The 16,221-nt window shown below is 37.7% G+C and overlaps 2 protein-coding genes across 2 annotated transcripts in view; one reads left to right on the top strand and one right to left on the bottom strand.

Moving 5' to 3' along the window:
* Nucleotides 1-932, bottom strand: part of LOC128994218 (la-related protein 4-like) — a 63,717-nt gene extending 62,785 nt beyond the window's left edge. The window contains exon 1 of the mRNA XM_054418600.1: nt 831-932. Within this exon, the coding sequence (XP_054274575.1) occupies nt 831-932 (102 nt within the window). The remainder of the gene's footprint in view (nt 1-830) is intronic.
* On the top strand, nt 914-15,945 carry LOC128994537 (eukaryotic translation initiation factor eIF1). Its single transcript, XM_054419153.1, has 3 exons — nt 914-1,080; nt 3,693-3,850; nt 15,225-15,945. The coding sequence occupies exons 1-3, from the start codon at nt 1,053-1,055 to the stop codon at nt 15,369-15,371; spliced, it is 333 nt and encodes a 110-aa protein (XP_054275128.1). The 5' UTR covers nt 914-1,052; the 3' UTR covers nt 15,372-15,945.
* The last annotated feature ends 276 nt before the right edge of the window (nt 15,946-16,221 follow it).

The following is a 16,221-nucleotide window of genomic DNA, read 5'->3' on the forward strand; positions in this document are numbered from 1 at the left end:
TGTATATTCTCCATAGCTCAGTGGTATTCTCTTAAGACAGGGCTGCCACATATACAACACTAAATTATACACAACTGCACACATAATATACATTTTATAACATGTTTCTACTACTAATGAGATTTGAGATTAATCAGTGTCATTAGATGAATTATGGAAAAAATACAAAATATAGGCTATAATATTATACTTTTAGTATAATACAGTAGTTAGTAGGAAACATTTTCACTTTAATTTTTTCACAAATGATTTTTTGATTTACACGGGCAGCATGCTTCCTTCCCGTTGCGTTCACATTTCATTTCACTTTGAGCGAGTTTGGAGTTTTGACATTCCTGGGTCTGACTTAAGGGAGGTACAAATGAGGCAACGATGACATCATAGTTTAGTTAAAAATTCCTCCGTTAACAGCATTACAGTAGAGAGCACAGTGCTTAATTTTTACTTTACTGTTAGGCCTAGTTAATTAATAAATAAGAAAAATTATAAAATTAATCTTACAATTTTTCAATTATTAAATGAAAATGTCATAACCTAACCAAACGTGCTGATAATGAAAATATCGATTGAAGGTTTACTAATATAAATATAATTTTGTATATAAAATAAAATTATAAATGCCTAAAAATTAAATTTTTTAATTATAAAATTAAACTGTCATAACCTAACCAAACCAACCAAATTGCTGATATGAAAGATTTGTTGACAAAATGTTAGTGCTGCCAGCGGGATTCGAACCCGGCACCCTTCGGATCATCAGCCCGACACGCTAACCATCACACCACCTTTGTCGATGACTAATTACGTCGTTGCGGTATTGGTGTTCCTACAAGAGGAGATCTGACAGCTGACGTCATTGAAGGCTCTTCTGTACCTCCCTTGAGTAAATACCTCGGAGTCGGACTCAGTCGGAGTTCGGTTCGTTCGGCCATTTTGAGAACTAGTTTGGGAGTTGAGTTGATAACTGGTTAAAAATTTTTAATAACTTCGTAAATCTGTGAACTGCTGCGCTTTGCAAGTGTTTAATTTCCTGTGGATACTTTTTATATCGTATGTCAATCCAGAACCTCAACACATTTGGTAGGTTAGCGTAGTTAAGTGTAAACCTATTATGTATGTTGTTAGTGAGTCTTGGGATAGGCTGCAATTAGTTATTGTTCTGAGATTTATACTTTACCGAGGAATCCTTTCCAGGTTCAGATTTATTTTAAAGATTTTAGTACAAGTTTACCATAAAGTAACAACAGTAGACTAGGCGTAAGTTATTCCCGTGATAAGGTAGGCTACATAGGCTTAAGTCACAAAACATAATAAGTTACGGTACAGCTTAACCTTGGTAGGCTAAGCATGAGTCTTAAGGCCTTTTCACACCGGCGTACTGGACGTACTGTACGTTTGGTACGCGGTTCATTCACACTGCACAGAAACTTCCAAAACGTACACTTGTTCGTTTGCAGTCAGACAAGTAACACTGGCTGAGCACGTGGTTTTGAAGTGTTCACTGCGCATGCACGAGCCCATGTACGCCACGTATGTTTTAGAAAAATCAAGTTCAATCGATTTCAGAATAACTTAAGCAGGCCCTAACCCAGTTTAAAAACTGTACCCCAATCCTTAGCAACGTTGCCAGTAACGTCAGGTCAGGAGAGATTGTTAGTCTCATGGTGGCAGAACCTTTCTCTGAGTCGTTGACCCCGTGGATGATAGAACTCTAGCAGGAAATTTACACGGCGACTAGGTGAATGTGGGGCCTCTGCAGCGTTGCCGATTTCCGGGGAATTCCCCGGAATCCGGGGAATTGGAGGGCTTCCGGGTAAAATTCCGGGGATTGGGTTGGTTCCGGGGATTTTCCGTGGATTTCAATGTACCAACTTAAAAAAAATTTCTTATACAAATAGTTCAATTGGACAAAATGTACCTATTTCAATCTCAGTCTACAGTTCAGTATTTGGTTTTAATGTAGGTAGTGACAAAAAAAACAGTACCTAAGTTATAGAAATACGTTTATTGCAAATCTTCAGCGGAATGGATTCGATGGCAATGACTGGACTGGGATTGGAACTGAAGCCGCACTGAATAAAAAGCGGAGCGAAGCACTATTGACGAGTATGTTGAATTAAATCCATGGTTAGAGATTGATTAGATCAGTGATCTCCGCAAATCTATCCAGCGAGAGTACAAGTGCAGACGCACAAAACAAAACTAAACCAACGTGGATATGCTAGATGGTCATTGATCACATCAAGTGATGTATTAATGATTTATATTCTCCTAAAATGTAAAACTCATGTTGTTTATGCCAACATTATTGCTACTGAATAATGGAGAAACAACATGCTGATTTTTCATTTGAATATGAAAGACTTAAGATATTATATTTAGGCTGTCTCGTCTATTGATCTGATTGTATTCTTATTCTGTTAATAGATCAAACATTTGTATGACCTAGACCTAACTAACGTATTAACTTTGACGATTTATTGTACAATCAATTGTCATTATCCTAACGTCTATGGTTTTAGCTTTGGATAATATTATGAACATGAACTATGAAAATTTAAATGAAATTAAATGAGTATGAATTTTAGCATAGATTAAACATTAACTTACTCTCTTATTGATACGTCACCATCCGTATGGATGGTATAGTTACGGCCAGTTTTTAAATGGGGATGTGTTTTTGTTTACAATTTGTTTATTGTTATTTGAGTTGTTCTAATAGTTATTCAATTTTTTTTTAATTTGATGTATTAAATTTAATTTGACTTAATCTTCAGTTAAAAAATGTAGCCTTAACAAATTTAAAATAGACGATGAACACTGTTTTGCTGAATATAAGAATTTTATAAATATTAATAACTCTCTCAATGCAACGTTACAGCACGGTTATAATGCGGTTTTTACCAAAAAGTTGGCCGAAATCTTTAAAATTAGAATTCAGGGGATTTTGCGGGTAATCAAGACTCGATTCCGGGTTATTCCGGGGATTACCACCGGATTTTGCGGGTAAAATGAGCAAGTTGTGTTGGCAACGCTGGGCCTCTGACAAACATAGGAAACTTTATCTAAAGGAAACCTTCGCCGGAAATTGAACCCCGTTTTCAGAAAACTTCTAGAACCAAGAAACTTCGAGAATACGGGTGTCATACAAGTTACCAGACGAAACATCCGGCAATGGAGGCAGTGTGCCAACCGTGCAACAACTAAACCTGTGCCGTTGAGCGTTGAGCACGTACACACGGCATACTAGGCCTACAAAGATTGTTAATCGAGTCTCCCCTTTTATTAATACTGACCCAGACAGGTTGATGTTGTCCACAAAGTGTACTTCTTGAGGCTTGTTTTTATACTTAGGCTTAACTTTAGTTACCTACCCCATCCACTTTAAAAGCTGGTTTCAGAAATGATTTAAGTTATAAAGTGGGTGACAAATGACTCCAGGACTTCCTTTCAACCAAAATGAAGGGGATGGTCATTCAAGATCACTGAAATTCCAGTTAAAAAGTTTTTTTTTCTAGCAATTAATGAGAATATGACACAATAATAATGTAGCCTAACTTTAGTGGGCTTATCTTGTAAGATAAGTGATGGCCGGAAAAACATAATACCGTAGGCTACTGTTAAGTCTTAAGACATGACATACAACTAGCCTAGAACTATTAGACACTGGACTAATCTAGTCTTTGTTTCAGACCCCTTTGCTGATGCAATCAAGGGTTCTGAAGATGATGTTCAAGATGGTCTTGTTCACATAAGAATTCAACAGCGCAATGGTCGAAAGACCTTGACTACAGTGCAGGGGCTTTCTTCAGAATATGACCTGAAAAAAATTGTCCGAGCATGCAAAAAGGTAGGCCTACCTAAGCTTGCTTTGCAAGTTTTTTGTAGTATCAGTAATTATTTACACTTGACCTTTGAAACCTGCTATAGAACTTTACTGATTTATATTACCAGTAACTTGATTCTTAGAAGAAGATAATGAAGCAAAAATGTTTCCGCGCTCACAAATACCAACTGAACTACAGTTTTGTTTACTTTTTTTGTAATTCTACTGACTAGGCCTATTTGTCTAGTACCTATATTTCTTCCAACGATCACATAAGACCAATAGATGGAGCAAGCCTATCTAACTAACATTCAAGCAGCTGAAGCCTGGTCTGCCATCTTACTTTAGGATAGAAGCTCTAGATGCCGATGAAAACAGCTCCAATACTCAATCTTCCGCTTCAAAATAACTTGACATTTAGCCTATTTAGACTAAAGGCAAATCGTTGAAACTTCATATGGGATAGGCCTATGTCAATAAGTCTAGGACACTATTGGTTCTAATTAAAAGCCTAGGAGTTAATATTTTCTATTCTAAATCTTCAAATAAAGTCGATACTTTTAAATGAGTTTTAAAATTTGACATGAAAAGGTTTAATCAATAAAAGGTTACATTACCTGCAGACTGCCTTGTGGGTTTTGTTAATCCAGTAGGATTACGTACGTTTCGGCAAATATATTGCCATCATCAGATCCCAGAACTTGAAGGTTAAAATCTTGATTTTTCGACACACATGGTCACGTCAAAGTTTAAAATAGAACACATACACAAAACGAACATTAAATACATGTAGGCCTACTATTAAAAAACCGAACAGGATGTAATATGATGCGCGCATCTCTCTTGCCGAGTCTCGACTGGTAGTCGTCAGGTCCTGTGAACTGGACTCTGACCCCAAGGCATCCTGTATCATAAGTGTCGGTCTCTGTCCAGTTGTATTAAAGTTTCAAATAATAAATTTGATTGAAGAGTACTTTTATCATTGAGTAGGTCCTGAGGGCGGGTTTTTGTGGCCTTATAAATTTCGTAATTTTCCAGAGTTGTCATAGTTGTTCCTTTACAGCAGATATGTAACGCTTTTAAATTGTTACCTAAATCAGTGTAATTATGATTTTCGTTCACAAGATGTTCTGCAAAATTTGACTTTTGTGACTTAGTAGCTCTGGGAAGATGTTCTTTAAACCTTTTTCCAAAGGATCGCCCTGTTTGACCTATGTAAATTTTATCGCAGTCATTACATGAAACTTGATAAATTCCGGTTTTCTCTTGTAATTCCTTAACATTTTTTCTAGTGTTTAACATTTTCCCTAATTTATTGCTTGTCCTAAATGCTAATACTTTGCCATGTTTTTTTATTTCATGTTTGAGAGACATAGGAAATGAGCTGCCGTATTCGACTGGGACATAATCGGAATTTTTCCTGTTAGCAATGTTTGTTTTTGACATATTATTAAGTTGTTTTTTTATTAAATTGTCGATAATGGCAGGGCTGTACCCATTGGCTATTGCGATGTGTTTTAGTATGTTTTTCTCTTCCTGATAAGCTTCTGGTTTTAACGGCACTTTTAACAAGCGATTCACGAAGCTATTGTAAGCTGCCATTTTGTGTGATAAGGGATGATGAGACGTTGCATGAATCGTTGTATCTGTAGTCGTGGGCTTTCTATAAATTTTAAACAAGAACTTGCCATTATCTTTTTTCAGGGTGAAAAAAGATATTAACCATATTAACCTAATGAATGAAATCCATCCAGCACAACTTAATAACGTTTTAACACAAGTAGAACCTCTAATAACTAAAGAAATAGGAGTTAAAAAGAGAACACAAAAAAGGAAACTTAACAGCCTATTAGACAAAAAACACGCTTACGACATTGCTAAAATAAATCATGTATTTTATCAAAGAACCATTAACCTCACAAATGTCGAATTTGATGCAGATGAGGTAGCACTCTTAGACAAGGGTTTAAAGTATAACTTTCTTGATAACAGTAAAAAAGGATTTTTTAAGGAAGTAATTAATGCTGAAGCAACAATACAATCCTTATCGGATATCAATGCTCAAACTACGGCAAGAGTAATGATTAACAATAAAGTAACTAAAATATTAAAAACTTCAAAACAGCCCAATCTTGTTTATAACGAGAAGTTAGTCCTAAAGAAAATAAAAAATAAAATAGATAGCAACGACCTAATTGTTACAAAGGCCGACAAAGGAAATACGGTTGTGATAATGAATAGTACAGACTATAACTCCAAAGTAATTGATTTTATTAGTAAGAACAATATAGGCAAACTAACAAAAGACCCGACAGCTTCTTTCACAAAAGACATTAATAAAACCATCTCTAGCTGTAAAAACTTGTTATCAGAAAAGGAGATTAGGTATCTGAAACCAATCAACCCTCATGCTCCCCCACTAAAAGGATTGCCAAAAATACATAAAGATGATAAGCCCATCAGACCATTAGTCAACTACATGCCCGCCCCTGCTTACAAGTTAGCAAAGAAACTAGAGCGTATATTAAAGGATGAAGTAAAACTAGAAAATAGTAATAGTTTAAAAAATAGCCTAGACTTGATTGAGAAAATAAAAAACGTAAATCTTAATCCTAGATATACTCTTGCATCGTTAGATATCACAAACTTGTACACAAATGTGCCTGTGGATGAAACCTTGGACATATTACAGAATAATCTAAGAGCACACTCAAATTTGAGCAAAGATAAGCAAGAGGAGTTATTAACTTTATTAAAATTAGTCTTAAAACAAAATTACTTTTGTTTTAATAATGAATATTACATTCAACGTGAAGGATTGGCGATGGGTTCGCCATTATCGAGTATACTAGCAGAAATATTCCTAAATGACTTTGAAAACAAACACATATGGTCTGATAAAAACAAACACAAAGGAAATGTTGTGTTCTTCTACAGATATGTCGACGACATAATCCTTTTATATCATGGAAGCCAAAGACAGTTGGCTCTATTCAATAACTACACAAACAACGCTCATCCTAAATTAAAGTTTACCACAGAATTAGAAACAAATAATGAACTAAATTTTCTCGACATCACCCTGAAAAAAGATAATGGCAAGTTCTTGTTTAAAATTTATAGAAAGCCCACGACTACAGATACAACGATTCATGCAACGTCTCATCATCCCTTATCACACAAAATGGCAGCTTACAATAGCTTCGTGAATCGCTTGTTAAAAGTGCCGTTAAAACCAGAAGCTTATCAGGAAGAGAAAAACATACTAAAACACATCGCAATAGCCAATGGGTACAGCCCTGCCATTATCGACAATTTAATAAAAAAACAACTTAATAATATGTCAAAAACAAACATTGCTAACAGGAAAAATTCCGATTATGTCCCAGTCGAATACGGCAGCTCATTTCCTATGTCTCTCAAACATGAAATAAAAAAACATGGCAAAGTATTAGCATTTAGGACAAGCAATAAATTAGGGAAAATGTTAAACACTAGAAAAAATGTTAAGGAATTACAAGAGAAAACCGGAATTTATCAAGTTTCATGTAATGACTGCCAGGGTGTCTAGTAGTCGGGGAAATCGGGAAAGTCGGGAATTAGTATTGAATTTCAAAATGGTCTTGAAAGTCGGGATTTAGTCTTAAATTTGATTTCAAAGTCGGGAATTTTCATGATTTTGCCGCGATCGTCGTCTTGCGTTTACGTAACCGCAAAAGCCAATGATGATGTCTACACGGCCTCGGGAAATGTTCGCGATTTTGCCGCGATAGTGGACGACGACGATGACGTTTCCGAAACTACGAGAGACGACGATGACGTTTCTGTGACAGCGGGAGACTACGATGACGTTTCCGTGACCGCGGAAGACGACGATGACGTTTCCGTGACAGCGGGAGACGACGATGACGTTTCCGTGACAGCGGGAGACTACGATGACGTTTCCGTGACCGCAGGAGACGACGATGATATCTGATCGGCCGCGGGAAATGTTCATGATTTTGTCACAATCGCGGACGACGACGATGACGTTTCCATGACCGCGGGAGATGACGTTGACGTTTCCGTGACCGCGGGAGACGACGATGATGTCTACACGGCCGCGGGAAATGTTCATGATTTTGCCGTGATCGCGGACGATGACGATAACATTTCCCTGACCGCGGGAGATGACGGTGATGTCTAAACAGCCGCGGGAAATGTTCATGATTTTGCCGCAATCGCGGACGACGACGATGACGTTTCCGTGACCGCGGGAGATGACGATGACGTTTCCGTGACAGCGGGAGACGACGATGACGTTTCCGTGACAGCGGCAGACTACGATGACGTTTCCGTGACCGCGGGAGACGACGATGATATCTGCTCGGCCGCGGGAAATGTTCATGATTTTGTCACGATCGCGGACGACGATGAGGACGTTTCCTTCAGCGCGGGAGACGACGATGACGTTTCCGTGGCCGCGGGAGACGACGATGATATCTGCTAGGCCGCGGGAAATGTTCATGATTTTGTCTCAATCGCGGACGACGACGATGACGTTTCCATGACCGCGGGAGATGACGTTGACGTTTCCGTGACCGCGGCAGACGACGATGATGTCTACACGGCCGCGGGAAATGTTCATGATTTTGCCGTGATCGCGGACGATGACGATAACATTTCCCTGACCGCGGGAGATGACGGTGATGTCTAAACAGCCGCGGGAAATGTTCATGATTTTGCCGCAATCGCGGACGACGACGATGACGTTTCCGTGACCGCGGGAGATGACGATGACGTTTCCGTGACAGCGGGAGACGACGATGACGTTTCCGTGACAGCGGCAGACTACGATGACGTTTCCGTGACCGCGGGAGACGACGATGATATCTGCTCGGCCGCGGGAAATGTTCATGATTTTGTCACGATCGCGGACGACGACGATGACGTTTCCTTCAGCGCGGGAGACGACGATGACGTTTCCGTGGCCGCGGGAGACGACGATGATATCTGCTCGGCCGCGGGAAATGTTCATGATTTTGTCACGATCGCGGGAGATGACGATGACGTTTCCGTGACCGTGGGAGACGACGATGACGTTTCCGTGACCGCGGGAGACGACGATGATGTCTACACGGCCGCGGGAAATGTTCATGATTTTGCCGCGATCGCGGACGATGACGATGACGTTTCTGAGACAGCGGGAGACGACGTTGATATCATTGATGTCTACAAGGCCGCGGGAAATGTTCATGATTTTGCCGTTATCGCGGACGACGGCGATCACGTTTCTGTAACTGCTGCAGTCAATGATGATGTCTAAACGTACGGTACGTGGAAGATTTCATGATATATAAAAAAAAATTTGCTAGTTAGAATTTTTTATTGCTGCATTATTTCTTTACTTGAAAACACCACATTATCATAATACTACTTTATGACAAAGACAGGGGTTGGTGTAGTATTATTCAGAAAATTTGGTTAAGCTATAAAAATTGGTATCGGTATCAAGAATCGAGAATCGATACATTTTGGTATCAACACCCACTAATTGTTGAAAAAACTAGTCTTGAAAAATTTGGAATTAGTCTTGAAAAGTCTGGAATTAGTCTTGAATTTTATAATGGAAATAAACTAGACACCCTGGACTGCGATAAAATTTACATAGGTCAAACAGGGCGATCCTTTGGAAAAAGGTTTAAAGAACATCTTCCCAGAGCTACTAAGTCACAAAAGTCAAATTTCGCAGAACATCTTGTGAACGAAAATCATAATTACACTGATTTAGGTAACAATTTAAAAGCGTTACATATCTGCTGTAAAGGAACAACTATGACAACTCTGGAAAATTACGAAATTTATAAGGCCACAAAAACCCGCCCTCAGGACCTACTCAATGATAAAAGTACTCTTCAATCAAATTTATTATTTGAAACTTTAATACAACTGGACAGAGACCGACACTTATGATACAGGATGCCTTGGGGTCAGAGTCCAGTTCACAGGACCTGACGACTACCAGTCGAGACTCGGCAAGAGAGATGCGCGCATCATATTACATCCTGTTCGGTTTTTTAATAGTAGGCCTACATGTATTTAATGTTCGTTTTGTGTATGTGTTCTATTTTAAACTTTGACGTGACCATGTGTGTCGAAAAATCAAGATTTTAACCTTCAAGTTCTGGGATCTGATGATGGCAATATATTTGCCGAAACGTACGTAATCCTACTGGATTAACAAAACCCACAAGGCAGTCTGCAGGTAATGTAACCTTTTATTGATTAGCTAACGTGGTTTAGAAAAACAACTACATTATGAAGATGAAAAGGTTTGTCGGCTACTAGGCCTACTTTTTTTTATTTTTTGGTCAGGTAAGTTAAAAAACGGTGGATTTTGTAGCTAAAGATTTGAATTTTTCGGATCATATTATTTTTAAATTTTTAGCTGGTGTAGTTTGGTTGTAATTTAAATTGTACTATAGGGGCTTCCCACCGCGTTATGTCATGCGGGCAGATTCTGCCTACAACCTCACTTGTAATACAGTTTAGATACCGTACTCAAGATTGGATACAGAAAAGTTACTATAAACTAATTAGGAAAAAACAGAGTACGTATAAATTTTCTTCGTTTTATTCTTTGTATTCATCTAAAAATTAATATTTTTTAGCTCTTTCACAAAAATTAATAAGACAGTCAGAATATAAAGAAGAGTTGTATAAAGAGTTTCAGAAACTATCTTGTGACTTTGAAAATTCGTACATTGTAAACCAAACGCCAGAACTTTATCAAACTTTAATACGATATAAATACATACTAGTGGTCGTCCAGTGGTCGAAAATTCGACCAAAAACATGTAATGTATACGGGAGTATGTTTTATCCATGTGTATACGTATTGACTATTGGATACTGAAGTAGACATCCCATTTATAAGGACCAGATATCACAATTTTTAAAATTAAAAACATGTAGGGCCTAGTTGTGTTTTTAAGACACCGAAAGCGTGTTTAAATTCTATTACATACCTTATTTTTTGTTACTGACAAAGTTGATAGGTCATAACAGTTGCTATAACTCATTCAAAAAGTTTGAATTGGTAAAAAACATTGTGTATTAGACATAAATTTAGTCATTTAGATCAGCACAGTCTGTTGGTGGCTCACACCAACTACAACGAATTTAATTAAAATCTGTTGACAACTTTAACATGGGGATTAAAAAGGTTCAGTCTTCTCTATTTTCACCCCACGCTGTAAATAAAACATGTGATTGGAATTTCTTCCATTTGTTTTGATTGTCTGTTTATATTTCGTTGTTATTTCGTCACCAGCATGACAACCCATAAAGCCCATGTTAAATTAATTAAAATTTCAAATTAATTTTCTGAGCTTATATTTGAGCCTATATTAATTTTTATAGGGATTCTGCACTTCCACAGGAAAATATCTTTCCAACGGTATGCGTAGATTTTCCCTGCGATGCACACGAACTGAGTAAAAAGGTTTTAAAGAAACATGCTTGCCTATTAATAAATAGATAGTATGAATTAAGTTGTAGCTTTTCAGAATTTTTCTTTTGCCCAAAAAGTTTTGGTTGTTAATGATGTAAACTAACTTTTTCCAAGAAACGGTAATCGATAGAAAAAAAATTAAAAGCGTATTTTGAAGGTCATTGTGTTAGTAATAGAAATATTTATAATACAAAGGCGTATTGTCACGGATATCATTGATATCAACTCATTAATGAGTCGGTAGCTCAGTTGGTAGCGTCACGGACTTCGGGCCCAAGGCAGCGATGTCGTGGGTTCGGATCCTGGTCACTGCCACTAAAATTTATCATTACAGTTTTCCTTCGTAGTGTACCGGCTCACCCCTTGCTTTGCTGGATACGTTCCACGCACAGATCTGTAGTCTATGTGGACGGGCAAAGCAAGGTTAAAAGAGGTTGCCAACCTCTTAAAAAAAAAACTAACATTTAATTAGTTGTGCGCGCTACTAGGGCTCATCACAGTCGGCAGCCGCCTTCTTGGTAAAGATTAATGAAAAATACTGGCTTCACGTCGCGGCCAACTTGCTCCTTCTATTGGTCTTAAAAAAGATCGTTGATTTCTTCAACAAAAACTTGATATAATTAGCCTCTACATATCATTTTTTGGTTAATTCTAAGTTTAAGTAACTATCATCACACTTATAGTTAAAATGGTAGGCCTACTTTCCTGTTGAAGGGAACATTCGTTATTATTGATAATATATCAATATTTTGGTTTTCCTATGTGATCCATATTCCTTCTGTTTTAATCTTCTAACACATTTAAATTAGCCTACAAATTTACAACTGTTCTTGTTTAGGCAAAAATAACTTGTTGTCTGATTTTGAAAGCAAAAAAGAACCTCTTGTCGAGAATTTTTGATTTTTAGTTATATATTATTTCGCTATAACGACAAGATGTCCCATTTCTAATGTTCACTTTTTAAACAGACTTTAGTCCAAAAAATGAATAATGAATTTTATGTTTGAATTCCTTATTAAATTCCGAATCACTTGGTGCAAGTCCAATGCATCTACAATTTTTTTTTGTAGGTAAAGTTAGTTTAAATTTTGTTATTGCAAAGGGTCATTTTGAGAAAAACTATTTTGCAAATTTCAAATATGCATTTATAAAAACAATCAGTTTTTTTGTATTTATGAAACAATTTCGGTAAAAGAAAGCTTATAATGACCTCTTTAAAAGGCAATACCAATTTTTATCTTAATTCACCATAGTTTTCATTTAAATAAATTGGTTTATCGAAGAATGTCGTAAAAATCACATTTCAGAAAAGGGACCTCTTGTCGGCCAGTTTTTTCTCCATAACATAAAAAAGGTAAAACTCTTGTCGTGACCGCAAAATTTGTGGGATATTTTGTTCTCTGTAAACTGAACTTTGTTTTAGTTCTCTAAATTTTCAATAGAATGTGCAGGACAGTTCATTTTTTGGACTAAAGTCTGTTTAAAAATTGAATATTATAAATGGGACATCTTGTGGTTATGGCGAAATAACATTGAGCGACAAGAAGTACCTTTTCTCAGACCGTGCAGAGGTTAACACGATTTATTTTGGCCATTTACATCTTCGATTTGATATTTTAACCAAAACTGTCCTGTTCTATGTTAACTTAAATGAGGTACAACAATCGATAAAATCTGAATTTTGATATTTTCAACCTTAATTACTTATATTGACTGTACTGAAAATTTTGCATCGCCGACAAGAGGTCCCTTTTCGCTTTCCATATTACAAATGTAGGATTAAGAAATTCTAAACTAGGCCTAACCTAACAAAGCAACCAAACTTGCTACTATTACAAAATTCCATTTAATAACAGAAAAGGCAAGAGGGTAATATCAAATGTTATTTGGAAATAGTAACTTAATACCTGTTTAACGATTTGTAGAAGTTTTTTACATCTTCAAAACATTAAATCAATTCTACACTGATTACAGTTTTGTGATGTTTGTGTCGATGCTGATGTGTGACCCTTTATTATCTTGCAAACACTTAAATGTACTAATTTACTAGCCTATTAGAATAATTTTACTTATTTGTGTCCACATTTTAGTAGAACCTACTGAAAAAAACTAACATGTTTCAATACCATCAAATAGAAACATTAAACAATGTTTGTACTCTTTTGCGGTAACGGTACCTAAAGCAAAAGCTAGGATCTTTCTAACTAACATCTCAACATTAGGCTACACAATTTCAGTTAACATATTTACTAATATATAATTTTAAAAACAAGTAGGCACTTGCAGTCGATCCCAAGAGCCAACAGAGCCGTTTCTGGTCCAAAAAATTTGATATCTGAGTTAGTAGTAACATAATTGTTCAAGTTGCACTTGAAACATTTTCTTAAACTACCTTACTCTTGTTTCAAACATAGGCCTAAAAAATTCTGGCTTTAAAGGGGTACCTGGCCACCCGTGTCACCCCTTGTGGACACACCTTTGATGCCTGGATTGGTTTGATGAGAATTGCAGCCAAACATTTATAGTTTTACAGTTATTCTACCAGGGATTCTTTGTCTCTCATAGCTTAGGGCCTTCTGGCAAGGGAAGATTAAGACTGCCTACACGATTTCTTGTCCTCTTAAACTTATTTACATATCAAATCTGAATTAATTGATTATTGAAGAAGCAGCCATACATGTTTAGCCTAATTATACAGGGAGCGGCAGAAATATCTGACGGTTTTCAAGCGAGTACAGTCCGGCAGCCGAGTGGAGGGGGGTGGTGGGGAGCGGCTCATTCTCAAGGCCAAGTGTGACCATTTTAGTCGCCATGGAGCAGTGGACCAGTATACATCGCGGGTTTGCCGTTGAGGCGTTTTTTAAAAATGGCGATTCTGTTGTTGGTACGCAACGTAAGTTTCGGAGGCATTTTAATGTGGCTCGTGGGGAACCTATCCCATCCCGAAACACCATCAAATTGTGGGTGGATACCTTTAGATCACAGGATCAACTGCAAAACGTAGGCCTACAGGCCGTCCAAGGCCTATGAGGACGCCTGAGAACGTGGAGCGAGTGCGACAAGCTGTGCTAACGACCCCGCATCGCCCGGAGCGTAGACAAGCTGCTGCTCTTGGCATGTCTGATCGCTATATTCGACGAATATTGCACTCAGGCCTTCACTTTCAGCAATCAGACATGCCAAAAGCAGCAGCTTGTCTACGCTCCGGGCGTTGCGGGGTCGTTAGCACAGCTTGTCGCACTCGCTCCACGTTCTCAGGCGTACTCACTGGCCTTGGACGGCCTGTAGGCCTACGTTTTGCAGTTGATCCTGTGATCTAAAGGTATCCACCCACAATTTGATGGTGTTTCGGGATGGGATAGGTTCCCCACGAGCCACATTAAAATGCCTCCGAAACTTACGTTGCGTACCAACAACAGAATCGCCATTTTTAAAAAACGCCTCAACGGCAAACCCGCGATGTATACTGGTCCACTGCTCCATGGCGACTAAAATGGTCACACTTGGCCTTGAGAATGAGCCGCTCCCCACCACCCCCCTCCACTCGGCTGCCGGACTGTACTCGCTTGAAAACCGTCAGATATTTCTGCCGCTCCCTGTATTACAGTGTTTTTAGAGTCCTTTTTGTGTAGGCCTACTTGACTGGTGCTGAATTTTTCTTTTGTTTTCTACAAGTTTTTTTTTTACTTATTCAAATGTGATTTGAGCACAATATTTCTAGGGTTTAATTTTTAGTTTCTAAAAACCCTTTAGATGTGCAGAATTAGGCTGTCAGAAAGCCATGCCAATTTGTGTATTTAATAATAATTTAAAAGGAATAAATTTAAGGATACTTGTAAATGTCACTTTTATTTAAGTCCCACAGAAGTAGTAATCAATCCTAAAAGTATTTTTTTTTGCCTGTAGGAGTTTGCTTGCAACGGGACTGTGATCGAGCACCCAGAATACGGTGAAGTGTTGCAGTTGCAGGGAGACCAGCGAGAGAACATTTGCCAGTGGCTCACCAAGACTGGACTCGCTAAATCAGACCAACTCAAAGTTCACGGTTTCTAAAGCAAAAATGCAGAGAAAATTCAATTTTTTACTAAATTCCTTACAATCCTTCAAGTAGACATTTAGAACAAATTTTCCGTAACGGATTAATTTGGTATAGAAATACATTTTTACAATCGTACTTTTTTATTTTCGAACCTCTTTGTCTTTTTTATTGAAATCCCAACTGTAACTGGAAGTTGAATTTCCACTATGTATCCGCTTTACTGGAGGTAGTATGTATTTGGATGCGATCGACATATTTAGAGAAAAGTCGTAAAAAGCTAAATAAGAATGCAGTCTTTAGGCACAAATGACAGAATCGGCAAAAAAGTAACCTGTTTCCATAGCGAATGGTATCCACTGTGCCTTTACGATGGGGCTTTGGCCCGTCGCTGTCACATGACGATATTTCACTACTCCATAGTTTGCTGTAACGTTCTCAGTACGTACATTAGATCTATCACAATTAATTGTGATGCATGACATTTATTTATTCCTGTATACCATGTCTGTGAATGAACAGTGTTGTATAAAATGCAAGTTGCTTTTTCAGTTGCATATTAATTCCAGTAAAAATGGTGTAAAACGCTAATGAGTGATTTTATTTTCCACCCTTGTATCATGTTTGTACTTATCTCTGATTGGTCACCTAATGCATTACAGTACACTCCTCATAAACTGAGGTTGTTGGAACCAAGGTACCAAAGTATATATGAATTTGACAAATGGTGTTTTTGGCCTCTGGGGACCTCAACAAGAAAAAGTAAATTCATCTCAGACCCAGGTAAGCTTCATATTCGTAGGTCCATGAGACTACGGTAATAGCTTATTCCCTTGAAGGGAAATTCGCTAAAAGGGACTTGGAAGA

The sequence above is a fragment of the Macrosteles quadrilineatus genome, unplaced genomic scaffold (assembly GCF_028750875.1).
Source record: "Macrosteles quadrilineatus isolate MER2022 unplaced genomic scaffold, UCM_ALF_1.0 Scaffold_5__1_contigs__length_97177068, whole genome shotgun sequence".
In the NCBI taxonomy this organism is placed as follows: Eukaryota; Metazoa; Arthropoda; class Insecta; order Hemiptera; family Cicadellidae; genus Macrosteles; species Macrosteles quadrilineatus.